The 16473-nt window shown below is 52.5% G+C and overlaps 1 protein-coding gene across 1 annotated transcript; it reads right to left on the bottom strand.

Annotated features, from left to right (window-relative positions):
* Nucleotides 1-844: 844 nt before the first annotated feature.
* LOC135977085 (uncharacterized) lies at nucleotides 845-9083 on the bottom strand. Its single transcript, XM_065576097.1, has one exon. It carries the CDS (start codon nucleotides 7627-7629, stop codon nucleotides 2377-2379), a length of 5253 nt encoding a protein of 1750 aa, XP_065432169.1. The 5' UTR covers nucleotides 7630-9083; the 3' UTR covers nucleotides 845-2376.
* Nucleotides 9084-16473: the final 7390 nt, after the last annotated feature.

Raw genomic sequence — 16473 nt, 5'->3', positions numbered from 1 at the left:
AACACCCCCAAATACAGACACCTGTCCAGACCCTCTTTCACTCTCACTCTCACAGGAGTACTAATGTGGACACGAGAACGAATGGATATAAACTGGCCGTGGGGAAGTTTAGGCTTGAAATTAGACGAAGGTTTCTGACCGTCAGAGGGGTGAAATATTGGAACGGCCTACCGAGGGAAACGGTGGGGGCAAGGGACCTGTCTGGTTTTAAGATTAAATTAGATAAGTTTATGGAGGGAATGGTTTAATGGTAAAACATATTAGCTGAGGAATACCGAGCAATAGCAGGTAAATAGTATAATGGCTAACAAGGGTCAGGCTGGAGACTCTTGCCTACATGCTCGGGGTTTTACTGATCGCCATATTTGGGGTCGGGAAGGAATTTTCCTCCAGGGTAGATTGGCTGAGGCCCTGGAGGTTTTTCGCCTTCCTCCGCAGCATGGGGCAGGGATCGCTAGCAGGAGGGTTCTCTGCCAATTGAAGTCACCAAGACACAGGATTTGGGGACTTCATCAGCAGAGTCAAGGGAAGGGGTAGGGACGGTTTTGTGACCTGCAGCATGCAGGGGGTCAGACCAGATGATCATAATGGTCCCTTCTGACCTTAAAGTCTATGAGTCTATGAGTCTATGAGTTGTCATCCCTACCCCCCTGCTTAGTGAGTGAATGTCAATCAGGGCAGGTTTAGCACAGTTCTGCTGCCCTTTCCTCACACTATCATGGTGACAACACTGCGTTCCCCTGCACTCTCTACTAAAGTGATTTGTAACCCAACACCAGCAAAAAGGGATCACTTTGGCAAAGCAGTTCCCTCCGCTGAGTTCCTAGGCAAGGTAGTATGCTTATGTAAGCGGGGGAATGGTCCCGCTATTGTGGGGAAATTTCCTGACTTTTGCACTACCCCGGTGAGGTGGGCAAGCGAAAGGATCTGAGTCCCCGCTCCCACTTCCTTTACCCAGAGGCCTCCCTGCCCTTGAGGGCTCCCCTTCCACTCTTCTGTCTGGCTGAGTCCTCGTAACCCCAACAAGGCTGGGCCCAGGATTCCTGGGGGGCTCGACCCCCAACCCTGCTGTGGTCACCTAGGACAGGGGCTAGGGTGTCCCCACTCCGGGGTACTCTCTTTACACTGGGCACCTCCCTGACCCACTGATTATTCCATACAATTTAAAGCAAATACAAGTTGTTTAATTAACAATTAATCTAAAGAAAAGAACAAGGAAAAATGGGAAAGGTTAAAGGAAAACACATCACCCTGCTCTGTGGCAGGGAACATCACAACCAGTGTCTCTGGAATGTCAGGGCAGGTCACAGTCTGCTTCTTGTAGGTCCCAGGCCTCCTTCTCAGGCCCAGGCCGTGCTGCAGAGACGCTGCGGGTTGGACACTTGCAATGGTGGTGGCCACACACCTCCGGGCTTTGAGTGGTGGGACCCTTCTTCCCAGCGTCAGCCCCCCGTAGGGTTAAGGTCCCCCTCCCGGTCTGGCCTGCAAGGGCCCTTGTCTGGGGGTGTCTTTCTGTGCTGGGCCCTTTGCCCAGGTTCCCCCTTGGCTGGCCCCACTTGCTCACCACACCTGGCTCTGTGGCTGCAGCTCTGCTCCCAGCACAGGATCTGCTGTCCCTGGGCTGCGTCTCTGGCTCTGTGGCTGCAGCTCTGCTCCCAGCACAGGATCTGCTCTCCCCGGGCTGCGTCTCTGGCTCTGCGGCTGCACCTCTGCTCCCAGCACAGGATCTGCTCTCCCTGGGCTGCGTCTCTGGCTCTGCGGCTGCAGCTCTGCTCCCAGCACAGGATCTGCTCTCCCCGGGCTGCGTCTCTGGCTCTGTGGCTGCAGCTCTGCTCCCAGCACAGGATCTGCTCTCCCTGGGCTGCGTCTCTGGCTCTGGATCTGGCACGGTTCTGCTCTCCAGCTCAGCTTGGGCCCCTGCTCTCTCCTTAGCTCGGCCCCACTCAGTCTGACTCAGGCCATTCCAGTTCACACGGAGGACGGGACCCCCTCTGGCCTCCTGACTCCCTGATTAGCCTGCCCGCCCTGTCAATCAGGCTGATCTGGAGCATTGGCCTCTCCCCATGGTTCCTGGGGACTGTCAGTCTCAGGCTCCTGATTTGCCCTCGACCCTTCCCCTTTTAGTGCTGGGAGCTAGCCAACCAAAACACCCCCACTGAATGTTAGTAAGGGGGCAACAGTCCCCTTACATTCCCCCTTGCTAAAATACTGCCACATCCACAATATTCACACCGGTACTTCCGGGCCCCATGGTAACAACATAACCCATGTCATTATATATTAACAACCCATTAACAATTATTAAAAGAACATTTAACATATTTAACATTCCACATCTACTTCTTAATACCATACATAACAATATTCATTAAAACACTACATAGAACCAATAACATAATTATCTCTAAGTCTAACAGGAAGTACACCCTTATTAGCCCTCTGGGACCTTCTTAAGACTGGTTGTTCGTTACCCGTATTTTCTATTTCCCTATCCTCGGGTAATACTGAGTCAGTTTGAAGGATTTGGCCATTTTCGTTAGGGTTTGGGTTTGCCTCACTCGGTCCCTCTCTATATTCGGTTTGTGGGACTAGAACCATTTCCCAATTGGTTTCAGCCTCCTCGGGGTGTACTGATCTACGCCTCCTATGGTCCCTATCTGGACTAAGGGTGCAATGTTTCAACTGGTCCCTATGTACTACTCTCTCAGGACCTCCTCGTTCAGGCCGGATGGTGTAAACTGGTAGCTCAGGATTGTTGTGAGCGACTACAATGTGGGGATTTGACTCCCATTTGTCCTGTATTTTATTACGCCCCCGGTGTCTATGGTTACGAACTAGTACACGGTCACCAGGCCTGATGAGAGCCCCACTGGACTTGCGATCATAAGTCCTTTTCCTACTCCGGGCTGTGTCTTTACTTGTATTGAGAGCAACGTCACAGGCTATCTTCAGCCTGTCATGGTGACCTTTGACCCAGTCATCCAAATTGGTCACCTCATCCTCCTCAGGGCCCTCTCTGTCCAGAATATCCAATGGCAACCTGGGATCCCTCCCAAACATGAGATAAAAAGGAGCGTAACCTGTCGACGAATGGACATGGCTGTTATAGGCCAACACCAGCTCAGGAAGATGTTCCTGCCAGGCTCGCTTCTTTTCTGGCGGGAGCGTTCTTAGCATGTCATGCATTGTCCGGTTAAATCTTTCGCACTGAGCATTTCCTTGCGGGTGATAGGGTGTTGTTCGGCTTTTGGCTATGCCATACAATTTACACAATTCAGATATCACCTCTGATTCAAAATTCCTCCCCTGATCCGAGTGTAACCGTGCCGGACAACCATAGTACACAAACCAGTGTTTTATGAGGGCTTCAGCCGTTGTCCGCGCTGTCTGGTTTCTAGTTGGAACTGCAACAGTGAATCGGGTGAACATGTCCGTGAGAACCAGTATGTTCTCATACCCCTCTGAAGATCTCTCTAGCCGTGTGTAATCCATCGCTAGGACCTCCATTGGGGCAGTCACATTAGTACAGGTCAAAGGGGCTCGGTTGGGAGGAAACACATCCTTGGCTAAGGCACACCGTTTGCACTGACGGATCCACACTTGCACGTCGCTACCCATCGTGGGCCAGTAATAGTTTCTCCTCATTACCTCCAGAGTGCTCCGGTCTCCAAAATGCCCCCCATGATCATGCCTGGCTTCATAAACTTGACGGCGGAGTGACACAGGCACCACTAACTGCCACACTTCTTCACCATCTCGGGGATGATATGTTACCCGGAACAGCACTCCACGATGTAATCTAAGTCGTTCCCACTGTCTGGCTAGCTTCTTAGACTGGGGGTATCTGGCCCCAAATCTCCGGTCTGGCCTCGTTTGGCTCATGACTGCCACTAAGATAGGTCCAACATCACCTTCTCGTTGCAGAGTTTGAATCTCCTCCCATGAGTACCCCGAGATTATTGCGCTCTCCCCTCTTACCAGGTTTTGTACTGCATCCTTTACCGTCACTTCGTCCTCGGGCTTTGGATTCTCTAGCCACAAACACGTACGCACGACATCTGCAGGAATGACTAGGAAGTCTTTCTCCAGATCCTCGCCCTCTTCTGACTCCTCCTCCAGAGGCAATCTAGACAGGGTGTCAGCATTGATGTTCTGCCTTCCAGGTTTATACTGTACTTCAAAAGTGAACTCAGCAAGTTGGGCCACCCAGCGGTGTTCAATTGCACCTAAGTTAGCCGTTGCCAGGTATCGGAGTGGATTGTGGTCTGAGATTACCGTGAATTTAGAGTACACTAAATAATCCTTAAATTTTTCAGTGATAGCCCACTTCAAGGCCAACAGTTCTAGTTTAAAAGCACTGTAGTTTTTGTCATTTCTTTCTGACCTCCTCAGCCCTCGGCTCGCATATGCGATTACACGCTCGGCCCCCTCTTGCTTCTGGCTGAGCACCGCACCTAGGCCGTGCAGGCTCCCGTCTGTTGTCACTATAAATGGCAGGCTAAAGTCAGGATATGCAAGCACAGGTGTTGACATCAGCCGATGTCTTAATTTGTCAAAAGCTGTCTGACAGGCATCATCCCACACAAAACATTGGTCCCTTCCCTTCCTTTGGGCAGGCTGGCCCACTAGTCCATATAGTGGTGCAGCAATGTGTGCAAACTTTGGAACAAATCGTCTGTAATAGCTCATGAAACCTAGAGCCTGCCGCACTTGCTTGGCATTCTTGGGGACCGGCCAATTTTCCAGCGCCCTGGTCTTCTCTTCATCTACCTGGATTCCATCCTTTGAAATCACATGGCCCAAGAATTTGACTTTTTCACGTAGGAGGCAGCACTTACTTGGCTTCAGCTTCAATCCATGTTCCTTCAATCGTGTGAAAACCAAGTCCAATTTTTCCATATGACTCTCAAAATCCTTGGAAAACACAATAACATCGTCCAGGTATATCAGCAAAGTGTCTAAGATATAGTCTCCTAACACCCCCTCCATTAGTCTCTGGAACGTAGCAGGTGCATTACACAAGCCGAATGGCATACGTGTCCATTCAAACAGCCCAAACGGAGTAGTCACTGCTGTCTTTTCCCGGTCTCGTTCTTCCACTGCAACCTGGAAATAACCAGAAGTTAAATCGAGGGTTGAAAACACTCTTGCACTTCCTAATGCATCCAGTGACTCTTCCACCCGGGGTAGCGGGTAGGCATCCTTGTGCGTTACCTCATTCAGTTTCCTGTAGTCACAGCAAAATCGCACCCCACCATCTTTTTTTATTACAATCACTGCGGGTGATGCCCACGGACTGTGGCTTTCTTTAAGGACACCTTGAGTCACTAGGTCCAGAACGTGTTTTTTTACCTCCTGGAACACTCGTGGTGAGATCCGCCGGTGTCTCTGTTTTATCGGGACAGCATCTCCAGTGGCTATTTGGTGTGTCACTGTGGTGGTGTAACCAAAGTCCCGCTCATCCCTGGAAAAGACCTCTTGATGTTTCTCCAGTAGCGCCCGCAAACGGCCAACCTGTGTAGGGGTTAGCTGTTGGAGGTCCACTTGGACTGGAATGGGTAGCTCTCCATCAGGTGCCGCTTGCGATGTGGTAACCTGTGTGCCTATTTTTACTTCTGTCACCCGCAGCTCATCCCCATTTTCTTCCAAGGCCACCCCCAATGGGGGCACCACTCCTTCAGGACGGTGTACCTCTGCCACTCTGGTTCGGGGGTACAATTTTATGGCCTTCTTACTTGAGTTTAACAGCCTGACTGGCACTTTTCCTTTGCTGGCATTAGCAAGTACATTTGCAACCAGGAGCCCATTAGGGAGACTGGCCCCAGGTGTTGGCTCGACAAGCACTCTGTATCCGTCAAAGTCGCTTGGCACCCGGCAGCGCCCATCAATAATCTTCTCACTCCAGGGAGGTATAACCACCTTCTGTCTCCCTGCCACCTTAACATAGCCAATTTGTCCCGTTGGACCCGGGAAACGTCCATGTCTCTCCACTTGGGCTAGTACCCGCTTCAGTGTAGCGTCCTTCCTAGGCTGCCCGTGACGGTTCATCTCCAGGGTTCCTTCTCCTACCAACAGTAATTCTTTCAGCTCTCTTATAATATTCATCCCGAGAATTCCCGGTACTTTGTTCTCCATTAAAGTCTTTCCTGAAGCGGTGTCCTTTAGGATAAAAATGCATTTCCCAGGGATTGTTCGACCCATGTACCCTACATCAGCTTCAAGACACCCCACCACAGGGATGGCAAGTCCATTGGCTGCCGTTAGCTGTACAAATCGGGTATTATGCATGGTCAGATCTCTCTCTTTTAAGTAGTTTCGGAAATATGATTCAGAAATAGTGGTGACTTCTGAGCCAGTGTCTATCAAACAGCGGGTTCTCACCCCTGCTATGGTTATATCCACTGTCAAGCAGTCCCCGAAAGCTCGGCCACAGAAGTCGTTGAATACACTAACATCATCAGGGTCCTCTTCCTTGCTGCTGACACACTGCCCTTTTCCTAGGGACAGCCGTAGAAACCCTTCAGTCCCCACTTGGCCTTCTGATGGTTGGCTGCTTGCTCCCGGTGCCTTTTGAATTTCAGGCGCCTGGGACTCCAGTCTCCTTCTCAGTGTACAATCTCGACTAGTATGTCCTGGCCTTTCGCAAGTATAACAAATGTAGCTTCCCAGCTCGTCCTTCAGTGGAGATCTTCGGGATCCTGGGGCCCTTGGATATCTTGGCATATTAGTGGGAGGTTTTCCTTTCATCACCTCAGTCATCACTTTCAGCATCTCCCCCTGCTGGACCGCCAGTTTTTGGACAGCTTCACTCAAGCTTTCCAATGTTAGCTGTGTTTGGGGCACGGCCTTTTCCCCAGCAGCTGCATTCACAAGGCCGCCACTTCGTGTACGGGGGTTAGTCTTTGCTGTCTCTGCCACAGGAACTTCCTCTTCTTCTGACCACATAATAGCAGCCTGCATGAGTTCATGGAACTTCTTACTGGGCTCTTCCTTAAACCTCCTTTTCATTTCACGGCGGAGGGAATCATCCTGGAGCCCCAGCACTAACTGCTCTTTCAGAACCGTATCTGGGTCTGGAACTCGCTGAGGGTCTCGCCGCTCCACTCTGCTCATTTTCTCCTGGAGGTCATATGCATATGCCCGGATAGTTTCACCGGGCTCCTGCTTTCTCTCAAAGAACTCCTTTAGTCGGGTTCCAATAGGTACCTTGTCCCCATACACTTCTAGGAGGAGTTCAAATATCTTTTCCACATTTTTTTTGTCTGCCACTGCCATGAACTTTACTGTGGCCTTGGCCTGGCCCTTGAGGTGCTCCTCTATGAAGTCCACATGATCTTCTTCAGGTACTCTTAGCACACGCAGAGCCGCCTTCACAGACTTGACCCACTCCTCTACTGTAATGTCTCCTGGTCTAGTCGGGAAGCCACCAAACTCCGTGACCTTCCGCTCCCGTGGGACATAAATAGTAGGGGGTTTCTTAGCTTCTGCTGTCTGTTGCTCTATTACTGCCTTGGCCAGCGATAAGGCTTCTCTCTGTTCAGTTCTAGCTTGCTGTAATGCCTCCGCTTGGTCTGATAATCTGCGCTGAAGTTCAGCAAACTGGGTTCGTAGTTCTTCAATTCCAGCCATGGTAGGGTGCTCAACTAGGCCCGGACCATGCTACTAGAACTTAACCAGAAAACCAATGGGATGGACCCTGTGGATAGGATCCTGTTCGTGACGCCAATTATGTAAGCGGGGGAATGGTCCCGCTATTGTGGGGAAATTTCCTGACTTTTGCACTACCCCGGTGAGGTGGGCAAGCGAAAGGATCTGAGTCCCCGCTCCCACTTCCTTTACCCAGAGGCCTCCCTGCCCTTGAGGGCTCCCCTTCCACTCTTCTGTCTGGCTGAGTCCTCGTAACCCCAACAAGGCTGGGCCCAGGATTCCTGGGGGGCTCGACCCCCAACCCTGCTGTGGTCACCTAGGACAGGGGCTAGGGTGTCCCCACTCCGGGGTACTCTCTTTACACTGGGCACCTCCCTGACCCACTGATTATTCCATACAATTTAAAGCAAATACAAGTTGTTTAATTAACAATTAATCTAAAGAAAAGAACAAGGAAAAATGGGAAAGGTTAAAGGAAAACACATCACCCTGCTCTGTGGCAGGGAACATCACAACCAGTGTCTCTGGAATGTCAGGGCAGGTCACAGTCTGCTTCTTGTAGGTCCCAGGCCTCCTTCTCAGGCCCAGGCCGTGCTGCAGAGACGCTGCGGGTTGGACACTTGCAATGGTGGTGGCCACACACCTCCGGGCTTTGAGTGGTGGGACCCTTCTTCCCAGCGTCAGCCCCCCGTAGGGTTAAGGTCCCCCTCCCGGTCTGGCCTGCAAGGGCCCTTGTCTGGGGGTGTCTTTCTGTGCTGGGCCCTTTGCCCAGGTTCCCCCTTGGCTGGCCCCACTTGCTCACCACACCTGGCTCTGTGGCTGCAGCTCTGCTCCCAGCACAGGATCTGCTGTCCCTGGGCTGCGTCTCTGGCTCTGTGGCTGCAGCTCTGCTCCCAGCACAGGATCTGCTCTCCCCGGGCTGCGTCTCTGGCTCTGCGGCTGCACCTCTGCTCCCAGCACAGGATCTGCTCTCCCTGGGCTGCGTCTCTGGCTCTGCGGCTGCAGCTCTGCTCCCAGCACAGGATCTGCTCTCCCCGGGCTGCGTCTCTGGCTCTGTGGCTGCAGCTCTGCTCCCAGCACAGGATCTGCTCTCCCTGGGCTGCGTCTCTGGCTCTGGATCTGGCACGGTTCTGCTCTCCAGCTCAGCTTGGGCCCCTGCTCTCTCCTTAGCTCGGCCCCACTCAGTCTGACTCAGGCCATTCCAGTTCACACGGAGGACGGGACCCCCTCTGGCCTCCTGACTCCCTGATTAGCCTGCCCGCCCTGTCAATCAGGCTGATCTGGAGCATTGGCCTCTCCCCATGGTTCCTGGGGACTGTCAGTCTCAGGCTCCTGATTTGCCCTCGACCCTTCCCCTTTTAGTGCTGGGAGCTAGCCAACCAAAACACCCCCACTGAATGTTAGTAAGGGGGCAACAGTCCCCTTACACTTAGGCAAACACAGTCTGCTCCTGATGTTTGTTCCCCCAGCTCATCACTCCACCTCAGAGGGGAGCTCAGTCCAACCCCACTTCAAGAGAAATGAAGAACATGCAGGAAAAGGGGAGCCTTGCATGTCTGAAACACCTCCCTGCCCCCGCCCAGCTCCAGACACTGCAGCCTTCGCATGGGAGAGGAAGCTGATTGCTGCTCCTCGAGGTGGGGGAAGGGAGCAGGTTCAGTCTTTCCTGGGCGTGGGAACCCTGTTAGAACCACCCCCAGCAGCTGGAATATTCCACAGAAAAATCAGGCATAACACCATTGACTTTGGTAAAGTTACTTCTGCCCTATACCTGGGTAAATGAGAGCAGTAGCTGGCCCACCTCAACACCACACTGGTGTCCCGCAGCTCTGACTCATCTCCCAAAGCCCTGGGAAGTGGCCAGTCTCCAATCTTAAGGATGGATTCTCAGGGGAAGGAATAACCCACGTCCTGGAAGGGAGGAGGGGGTGCTTAGTTTCATGTGTGGCCCTGCCTGGGGGGGAGAGGATCAGGGGGACGGGATTGTGGTGGGCCCTGCCCTGGGGGGAGAGGATTGGGGGGGAGGGAATCGATGTGGGCCCTGACCGGGGATGAGGGTGCTCTGACCTGCGCTAGACATTATTGACATCGGTGCGTGTGGCACCCACCTTTTGTCCAGGCTGTGAGACAATTGCTCAGAGAAGAGGGAGCTGCACTGTGCCTCTCACTGGGGCATTAAAAGACAAATGGAGAGATATGCCTTAGGGGCTGCTTAAGTAAAACCTACTCCCTCTTAAGGAGTTTGTTGCATTCCCAGGAAGCAGGAGGTAAAATTTCAGAAGACCCGCAAGAGATCTGAATAGACACAGTGATGAGCTGCTAAAATCTTAACAACCGGTTCCCTATAAAAAGTTCTGATTTAAGGGATGTGCCACAGTATGTATTTTTTGTACCAATAGGGTTACCATACGTCCGTTTTAAAAAAAATTTTTAAATTTTTAAATTTTAAAAATTCCGCCTGGACGACGATTTAAGAACCAAAAAGCCTGACATCTCCAGGAAAATACGGATGTATGTTAACCCTACCTAAAGTTCTTTTTTAAAAAGATGGGCCTGAACTAGAAATGAGCTCCGTTTCACATGTGTGGGTTCCCGCCACTCCCTGGGGATGTGCTAGGGTGACCAGATGTCCCGATTTTATAGGGACTGTCTCGATTTTTGGGTCTTTTTCTTATATAGGCTCCTATTAGCCCCCATCCCCTGTCCTTATTTTTCACACTTGCTGTCTGGTCACCGGTGTGTACATGTGTGGGTCCCAGCTGCTCCCTGCCCCCCTCATTGAAGCAGGTATGCAGGGTTACTGCCCTGGGAACTGCAGGGCACCAGTGGACGTGGGACTGGCTGCAGACAGGGACTTGGGGCAGAATTAGCTGGAGGCAGGGGGTGCGACACAGGCTGGTTGCAGGCAGGGGCTGGCTGCGGGCAGGGGCTGGGTGCAGCAGGGGCCAGCTGCGGGCAGGGGGGTGCAGCAGGGGCCGGCTGCGGGCAGGGGCTGGCTGCGGGCAGGGGGTGCAGCACTCACCCCAAAATTAGTACTCACACCTTGTTCATTCACCACGGTGAACTCTTTCTCTCCCTCTCAAACTTGCTGGTTTGCAGTCCCCTGGGATTGTGCTTCCCGGCCCTTCAAGTCCAAAACTTGCCACTTGCTTCCCAGGAACCTTATGTACTATGGGGATACTGACGATGGCCTCCTTTGTAAAGGACATTGAGACCTTCTGAGGAAATGAGCTACAGAAGAGGTGGGTGGTCTTAGGGTGCAGGTCCAACACAGGCTGATCTGGCCCCTCTCCTCAACAAGGAGTCAGCTGCTGCTCTGGAGGTGAAAGGCTCTTGGTATCTCCTCAACCACCAGGCCTTGTAATGTCCTAGGGACGATTCCCATCTGAGTTCCTGACTGGGACGTCGGTTATTCCTTCCCCTGAGAATCGACCCTTAAGATTGGAGACTGGGCACTTCCCAGGGCTTTGGGAGATGAGTCAGAGCTGCGGGACACCAGTGTGGTGCTGAGGTGGGCCAGCTACTGCTCTCATTTACCCGGGTGCAGGGCAGGAGTAACTCTACTGAATTCAATGGAGTTTCTCCTGATTTTTCTGTGGAATATTCCAGCTGCTGGGGATGGTTCTAACAGGGCTTCCCAGACCTAGGAAAGAGAGAGTCTGCTCCCTTCCCCCACCCCATACACTCGGAGAAGACGCACTCTGCTGTTTGTAATGAACCAGCAGCTTCCTCTCCCATGCGAAGGCTGCAGTGTCTGGAGCTGGGTGGGAGCAGGGAGGTGTTTCAGACATGCAAGGCTCCGCTTTTCCTCCATGTTCTTCATTGTTGTGTAAGTGGGGTCGGACTGAGTTCCCCTCTGACGTGCATGGGTGGCGAGTTGTATGGGCCTGTGGTGCCCAGGTTCCAGGAATATTCAGAGCCCAGGGGCCTGACTCCACCAATGTTCAAAGCCGGGTCTCTCCCCCGGGCCCACCAGCTGCCCCTGCGTGCCTCCCCCTGGCACCAGAGCATCCCCTGGCCCCCACCTGCTGCCCCCATGTGCCTTCCCCTGGCACTGGAGCATTCCTGCAAGAAGTGGGTGGCTGCCCTGCTGCTCCACTCCCTCGCTGCTGCCGGCGGCCGCTGCTGCCTACAATTGTAACCCTTCTGCCCATCTAAGTTGGCAGCAACAAGGTCCGGGTTCAGTATCTAGGGGTTCCGTTTCAATAACACAATGCAAAACCGGCTCGAGCCCCCACCCAGTGACCTGGGACAATTACATACCCCACCCTCCCGGGCGCCTCTAAGAGGCAATACTTCCCCTCTCGCAAGCACGGAGTCTGAGTGTAACAGAAAATGTTTAATAACATGAGGTAAACGACATCAGCATTAAATTGGAAAAACACCACAAACAGGATTCATAACACAAACCATGAGCAAAAAACCCACCCCAGCAAGTTGGGCTATGTCCTTTCCCTTGGGTTCTTGAAACCAGCAACCCAAGGATCACCAAAGTCCCAAAAGTCCAACAACCCCCCAAAGTCTCTGTCCCTGGCCAGTGCAGCCCCAGAGTTCGGGGGTGGGGGGAGCACGCAGGGCGTTAAGGGGCACCTTACGTGATCCGAGGGCGACGGGGTTCCGCTGCAGCCTTCACCCCGAGCCGCTCCACTCCACCAGCTGTCCCGTGAGCTGCTCCCGCTGTCCCATGAACTGCTCTGGCAGCTGCTCCACTCTGCTCACCGACCTGTGAGCCGCTCAGCTCTGCTCCACTTCTGCTGTCCCTTGGGCCGCTCCCACAAGGCTCCGCTCTGCTCCGTTCCATTCCGCTCCACTCACCGACCTGTGAGTCGCTCAGCTCTGCTCCACTTCTGCCGTCCCTTGGGCCGCTCCCACAAGGCTCCGCTCTGCTCCGTTCCATTCCGCTCCACTCACCGACCTGTGAGTCGCTCAGCTCCACTCCAACCATCCCCACAAGGCTCCATTCTGCTAGCTGCTCCGCCAGCCGCTTAGCATTATAGCTTCAGGCTCCCCCACTAGTTAACACAGCCTCAGTGATCTCAGCTCTTTTGTGATTTCCGCTCTTAGCAATTTCAGCTCATAGTAGGGGAGCCCCAGTGCTAGTGCACCATTGGCCCAAAGTGAATTCAGCTCAGCAGCTGTAACTAGACTCCTAATGGAATCAAAGTTAGCTCTGACATTCAACAGTGGAGAGAGAAGATGGTGCAATTGGTGTTTCAACCCCCCAAAGAGGGCCCATACCATCAGGTTCAAATGCCTGTCCCCATCCTCTCTCTATTCACTGGGTTTTGTAATCCATGCCCCTTGTCAAGCAAGTGCTACTTAGGTAATGGTGAAGGACTCACTCAGTCCTTCTGTCATACAACAGTTCCACTGGCCTTGATTCACAGAATCAGGGTAACAAAACTTTATTCTTCCTGCCCCAATAACAGAGAAACTGGGGATCCCACACCAGCCAAAGTAACCACTTTCAGTTGCTGTTGTTTCATGCCAGGCGAGTGGGTGTGCCTATGCAAACCAGATCAGCCCCTGGAGTTCTTTTCCACACTCGCCATAATTCACCACCAGATGTCAGGGTAGAGCTCATCCTGACTCTGCTTACACATTTAAAGAGTGGCACCGGCGGCAGGCTGAAGCGGCTGCTACACCTGAGGAGGGGAGGAGACGCACACACGATTGGCAGCTCTCCCCTCCCCTGGCATCCACTGGGGGAAATGCTGAGGGGCTGCCGGGAGATTGAGACTTGACTTCATCTGAGCAGCTGCTGGGGCTTCGGTGAGTGTCCAACCATGTGATCCGCTCCTCCCCCACTGCGACCACAGCCACTACCCTTGCCCCACGTTGGGCGAGGGGCAGCCCCATCCCCTATGAGCCTATGGTGAGGGGAAGTAGGCTGCAGCAGGGGAGGAGGCCACAGGCGATGGTAGCCCCCTCCCCCCAGCACACACCACAGGGGAGGCGAGGGGTTTTCCTGGATCTTAGAGAGATCCGGACCCTAGGAGCATGTGCAGTGACGGTGCCGGGTGAGCGTTCTGCCAGGGGGGGATATGCCTGGGGGGACTGTGGCCTCCTCTTCTGTGGCCTCAGTCCCAAGGCAGCCTGCCTGCACCCCAAACTCCTAATCCCCAGCCCCACTGCACCCCAGAGCCTGCACCCCCAGCCAGAGCCCTCACCCTCCCACACCCCAACCCTCTGCCACACCCTGAGCCCCCTCCTGCACCGTGAACCCCTCATCCCTGGCCCCGCCATGCAGCCCTCATCCCCCTGCACATCAACTGTCTTCCAGAGCCCTGAGCCCCTTCCCACACCCCAAAACCCTCATCTCCAGCCCCAGCCAGAGCCCTCATCCCCCCATACCCCAAACCTCTGCCCTAGCCCTGAGCCTCCTCCCACACCTGCATCCCCAGCCCCACCCCAGAGCCTGCACACCCAGCCAGAGCCCACATTCCTCCACACTCCCCACAATGTGGAATATAGGGATACTGTTAAACACTTACTGTTTCCAGTCCATTTTTACATTATTTTAAAAGTTATATATTGTTTTACAAGGCAGGTGTGTGTGAGGGGGGACTCGGAACCATTGTGGGCACCACCAAAATTACACAAACCTGCTGATGTGGAGTGATGAGCTGGGGAAACAGACTCCAGGAGCAGACTGTGTTTGCATAAACACCCTACTCTGCCTAGGAACTCAGCGAAGGGAACTGCTTTGCCAAAGTGATCCCTTTTGGCTGGTGTTTGGTTACAAATCACTTTAGTAGGGAATGCACGGGAATGGCATGTTGTCACCCTGACTGTGTGAGGGTAGGGGGGAGGGATAGCTCAGTGGTTTGAGCATTGGTTTGCTAAACCCCAGGTTGTGAGTTCAATCCTGCAGGGGACCATTTAGGGATCTGGGGCAAAAATGTGTTTGGGGATTGGTCCTGCTTTCAGCAGGGGGTTGGACTAGATGACCTCCTTAGGTCCCTTCCAACTGATATTCTGTGATCAGAACTGTGCATAGCCTGCCCTGACTGATGCTCAATCACTAAGCAGAGGGGTGGGGATGACAAATCCCAGTGAGAGAGAAAGAGGGTGGGGACAGGTGTCTGTATCCTGGGGTGTGGGCTCTGCCTAAAGTGTCCTAGTTGCCATTTGACCCTCTCCCTTGTCTCTGTGTAAAGGCAGAGCTGATCAGACACACTGGAGAGTCCTTGTTTTGTTAAGTGATCGCTAGAGCTGAAATCACTGAGAACCAGGTCTAGCCGCTGAGTCTTAGGGCACGTCTACACTTAACATGCTGCATCGGCACACTTGCACCAAGGCAACTGTGCTACTGTGGCACTTTAATGGAGATGCCCTAAGATGATGAGATTTTTCACCCCCCTGAGCGACGTAGTCATACCTGTGGATCCCCACTTTGAACTTTAGGGTACAAATGTAGGGGCCTGCATGAAAACTTCTAAGCTTAACTACCAGCTTAGCTCTGGTTCTGCTGCCACCATTTCAACGGATTCCATTCCTGGGAAACCTTGAAAAACCTTCACCAATTCCCTGGTGAATACAGATCCAAACCCCTTGGATTTTAAAACAAGGAGAAATTAACCATTCCCCCTCCTTCCTCCCACCAACTCCTGGTGAATACAGTTCCAACCCCCCTGGGATCTACAACAGGGAGAAATTAACCATCCCCCCTCCTTCCTCCCACCAACTCCTGGTGAATCAAGATCCAAACCCCTTGGATCTTAAAACAAGGAAAAATCAATCAGGTTCTAAAAAGAAAGCTTTTAATTAAAGAAAAAAAGGTAAAAATCATCTCTGTAAAATCAGTATGGAAATTAACCTTACAGGGTAATCAAACTTAAAGAGCTCAGAGGACTCCCCTCTAGTCTCAGGTTCAAAGTACAGCAAACAAAGATAAACACTCTAGTAAAAGGTACATTTACAAGTTGAGAAAACAAAGGAAAACTAACACGCCTTGCCTGGCTATTTACTTACAAGTTTGAAATAGGAGAGACTTGTTTAGAAAGATGTGGAGAACCTGGATTGATGTCTGGTCCCTCTCAGTCCCGAGAGCAAACACCTCACAAAACAAAGAACACAAACAAAAGCCTTCCCCCCCCCCAAGATTTGAAAGTATCTTGTCCCCTTATTGGTCCTTTAGGTCAGATGCCAGCCAGGTTACCTGAGCTTCTTAACCCTTTACAGGGAAAAGGATTTTGGAGTCTCTGGCCAGGAGGGATTTTATAGTACTGTACACAGGACAGCTGTTACCCTTCCCTTTATAGTTATGACAACCTGTGATGGGTTTGGTCACAGAGACCTCCTTGGGACTGTCACCTGATGTGCTGAAATCATAGAATATCAGGGTTGGAAGGGACCTCAGGAGGTCATCTAGTCCAACCCCCTGCTTAAAGCAGGACCAATCACCAGACAGATTTTTACCCCAGTTCCCTAAATGGCCCCCTCAAGGATTGAACTCACAACCCTGGATTTAGCAGGCCAATGCTCAAACCACTGAGCTATGCCTCTAAGCCTGTTTTCCCTGCCAGCTTGGGACTGCAGAACCCTTTCTTGTTGAGCCAGACACACTAGCCTGCTTGCAACACAAATCCAGCGTCTGAGCCACGTCCCCAAAGCTGTAGACTTAACTGAAAACAGCTCAGCAAGTACTCCTGTCTTCAGCACCCAGACACCCAACTCTCAATGGGATCCAAACCCCCAATAAATCCATTTTACTTGGTATAAAGCTTAAACAGGGTAAATTCATAAATTGTCTGCCCTCCTTAACACTGATAGAGAGATATTCACAGCTCTTTGCTCCCCCAGGTTTTAATCACTTACTCTGGG

The sequence above is a fragment of the Chrysemys picta genome, chromosome 22 (genome assembly GCF_011386835.1).
Source record: "Chrysemys picta bellii isolate R12L10 chromosome 22, ASM1138683v2, whole genome shotgun sequence".
Classification (NCBI taxonomy): domain Eukaryota; kingdom Metazoa; phylum Chordata; order Testudines; family Emydidae; genus Chrysemys; species Chrysemys picta.
The sequence above is the reverse complement of the archived record's forward strand: the minus strand, read 5'-3'. Positions and strand labels throughout refer to the sequence as shown.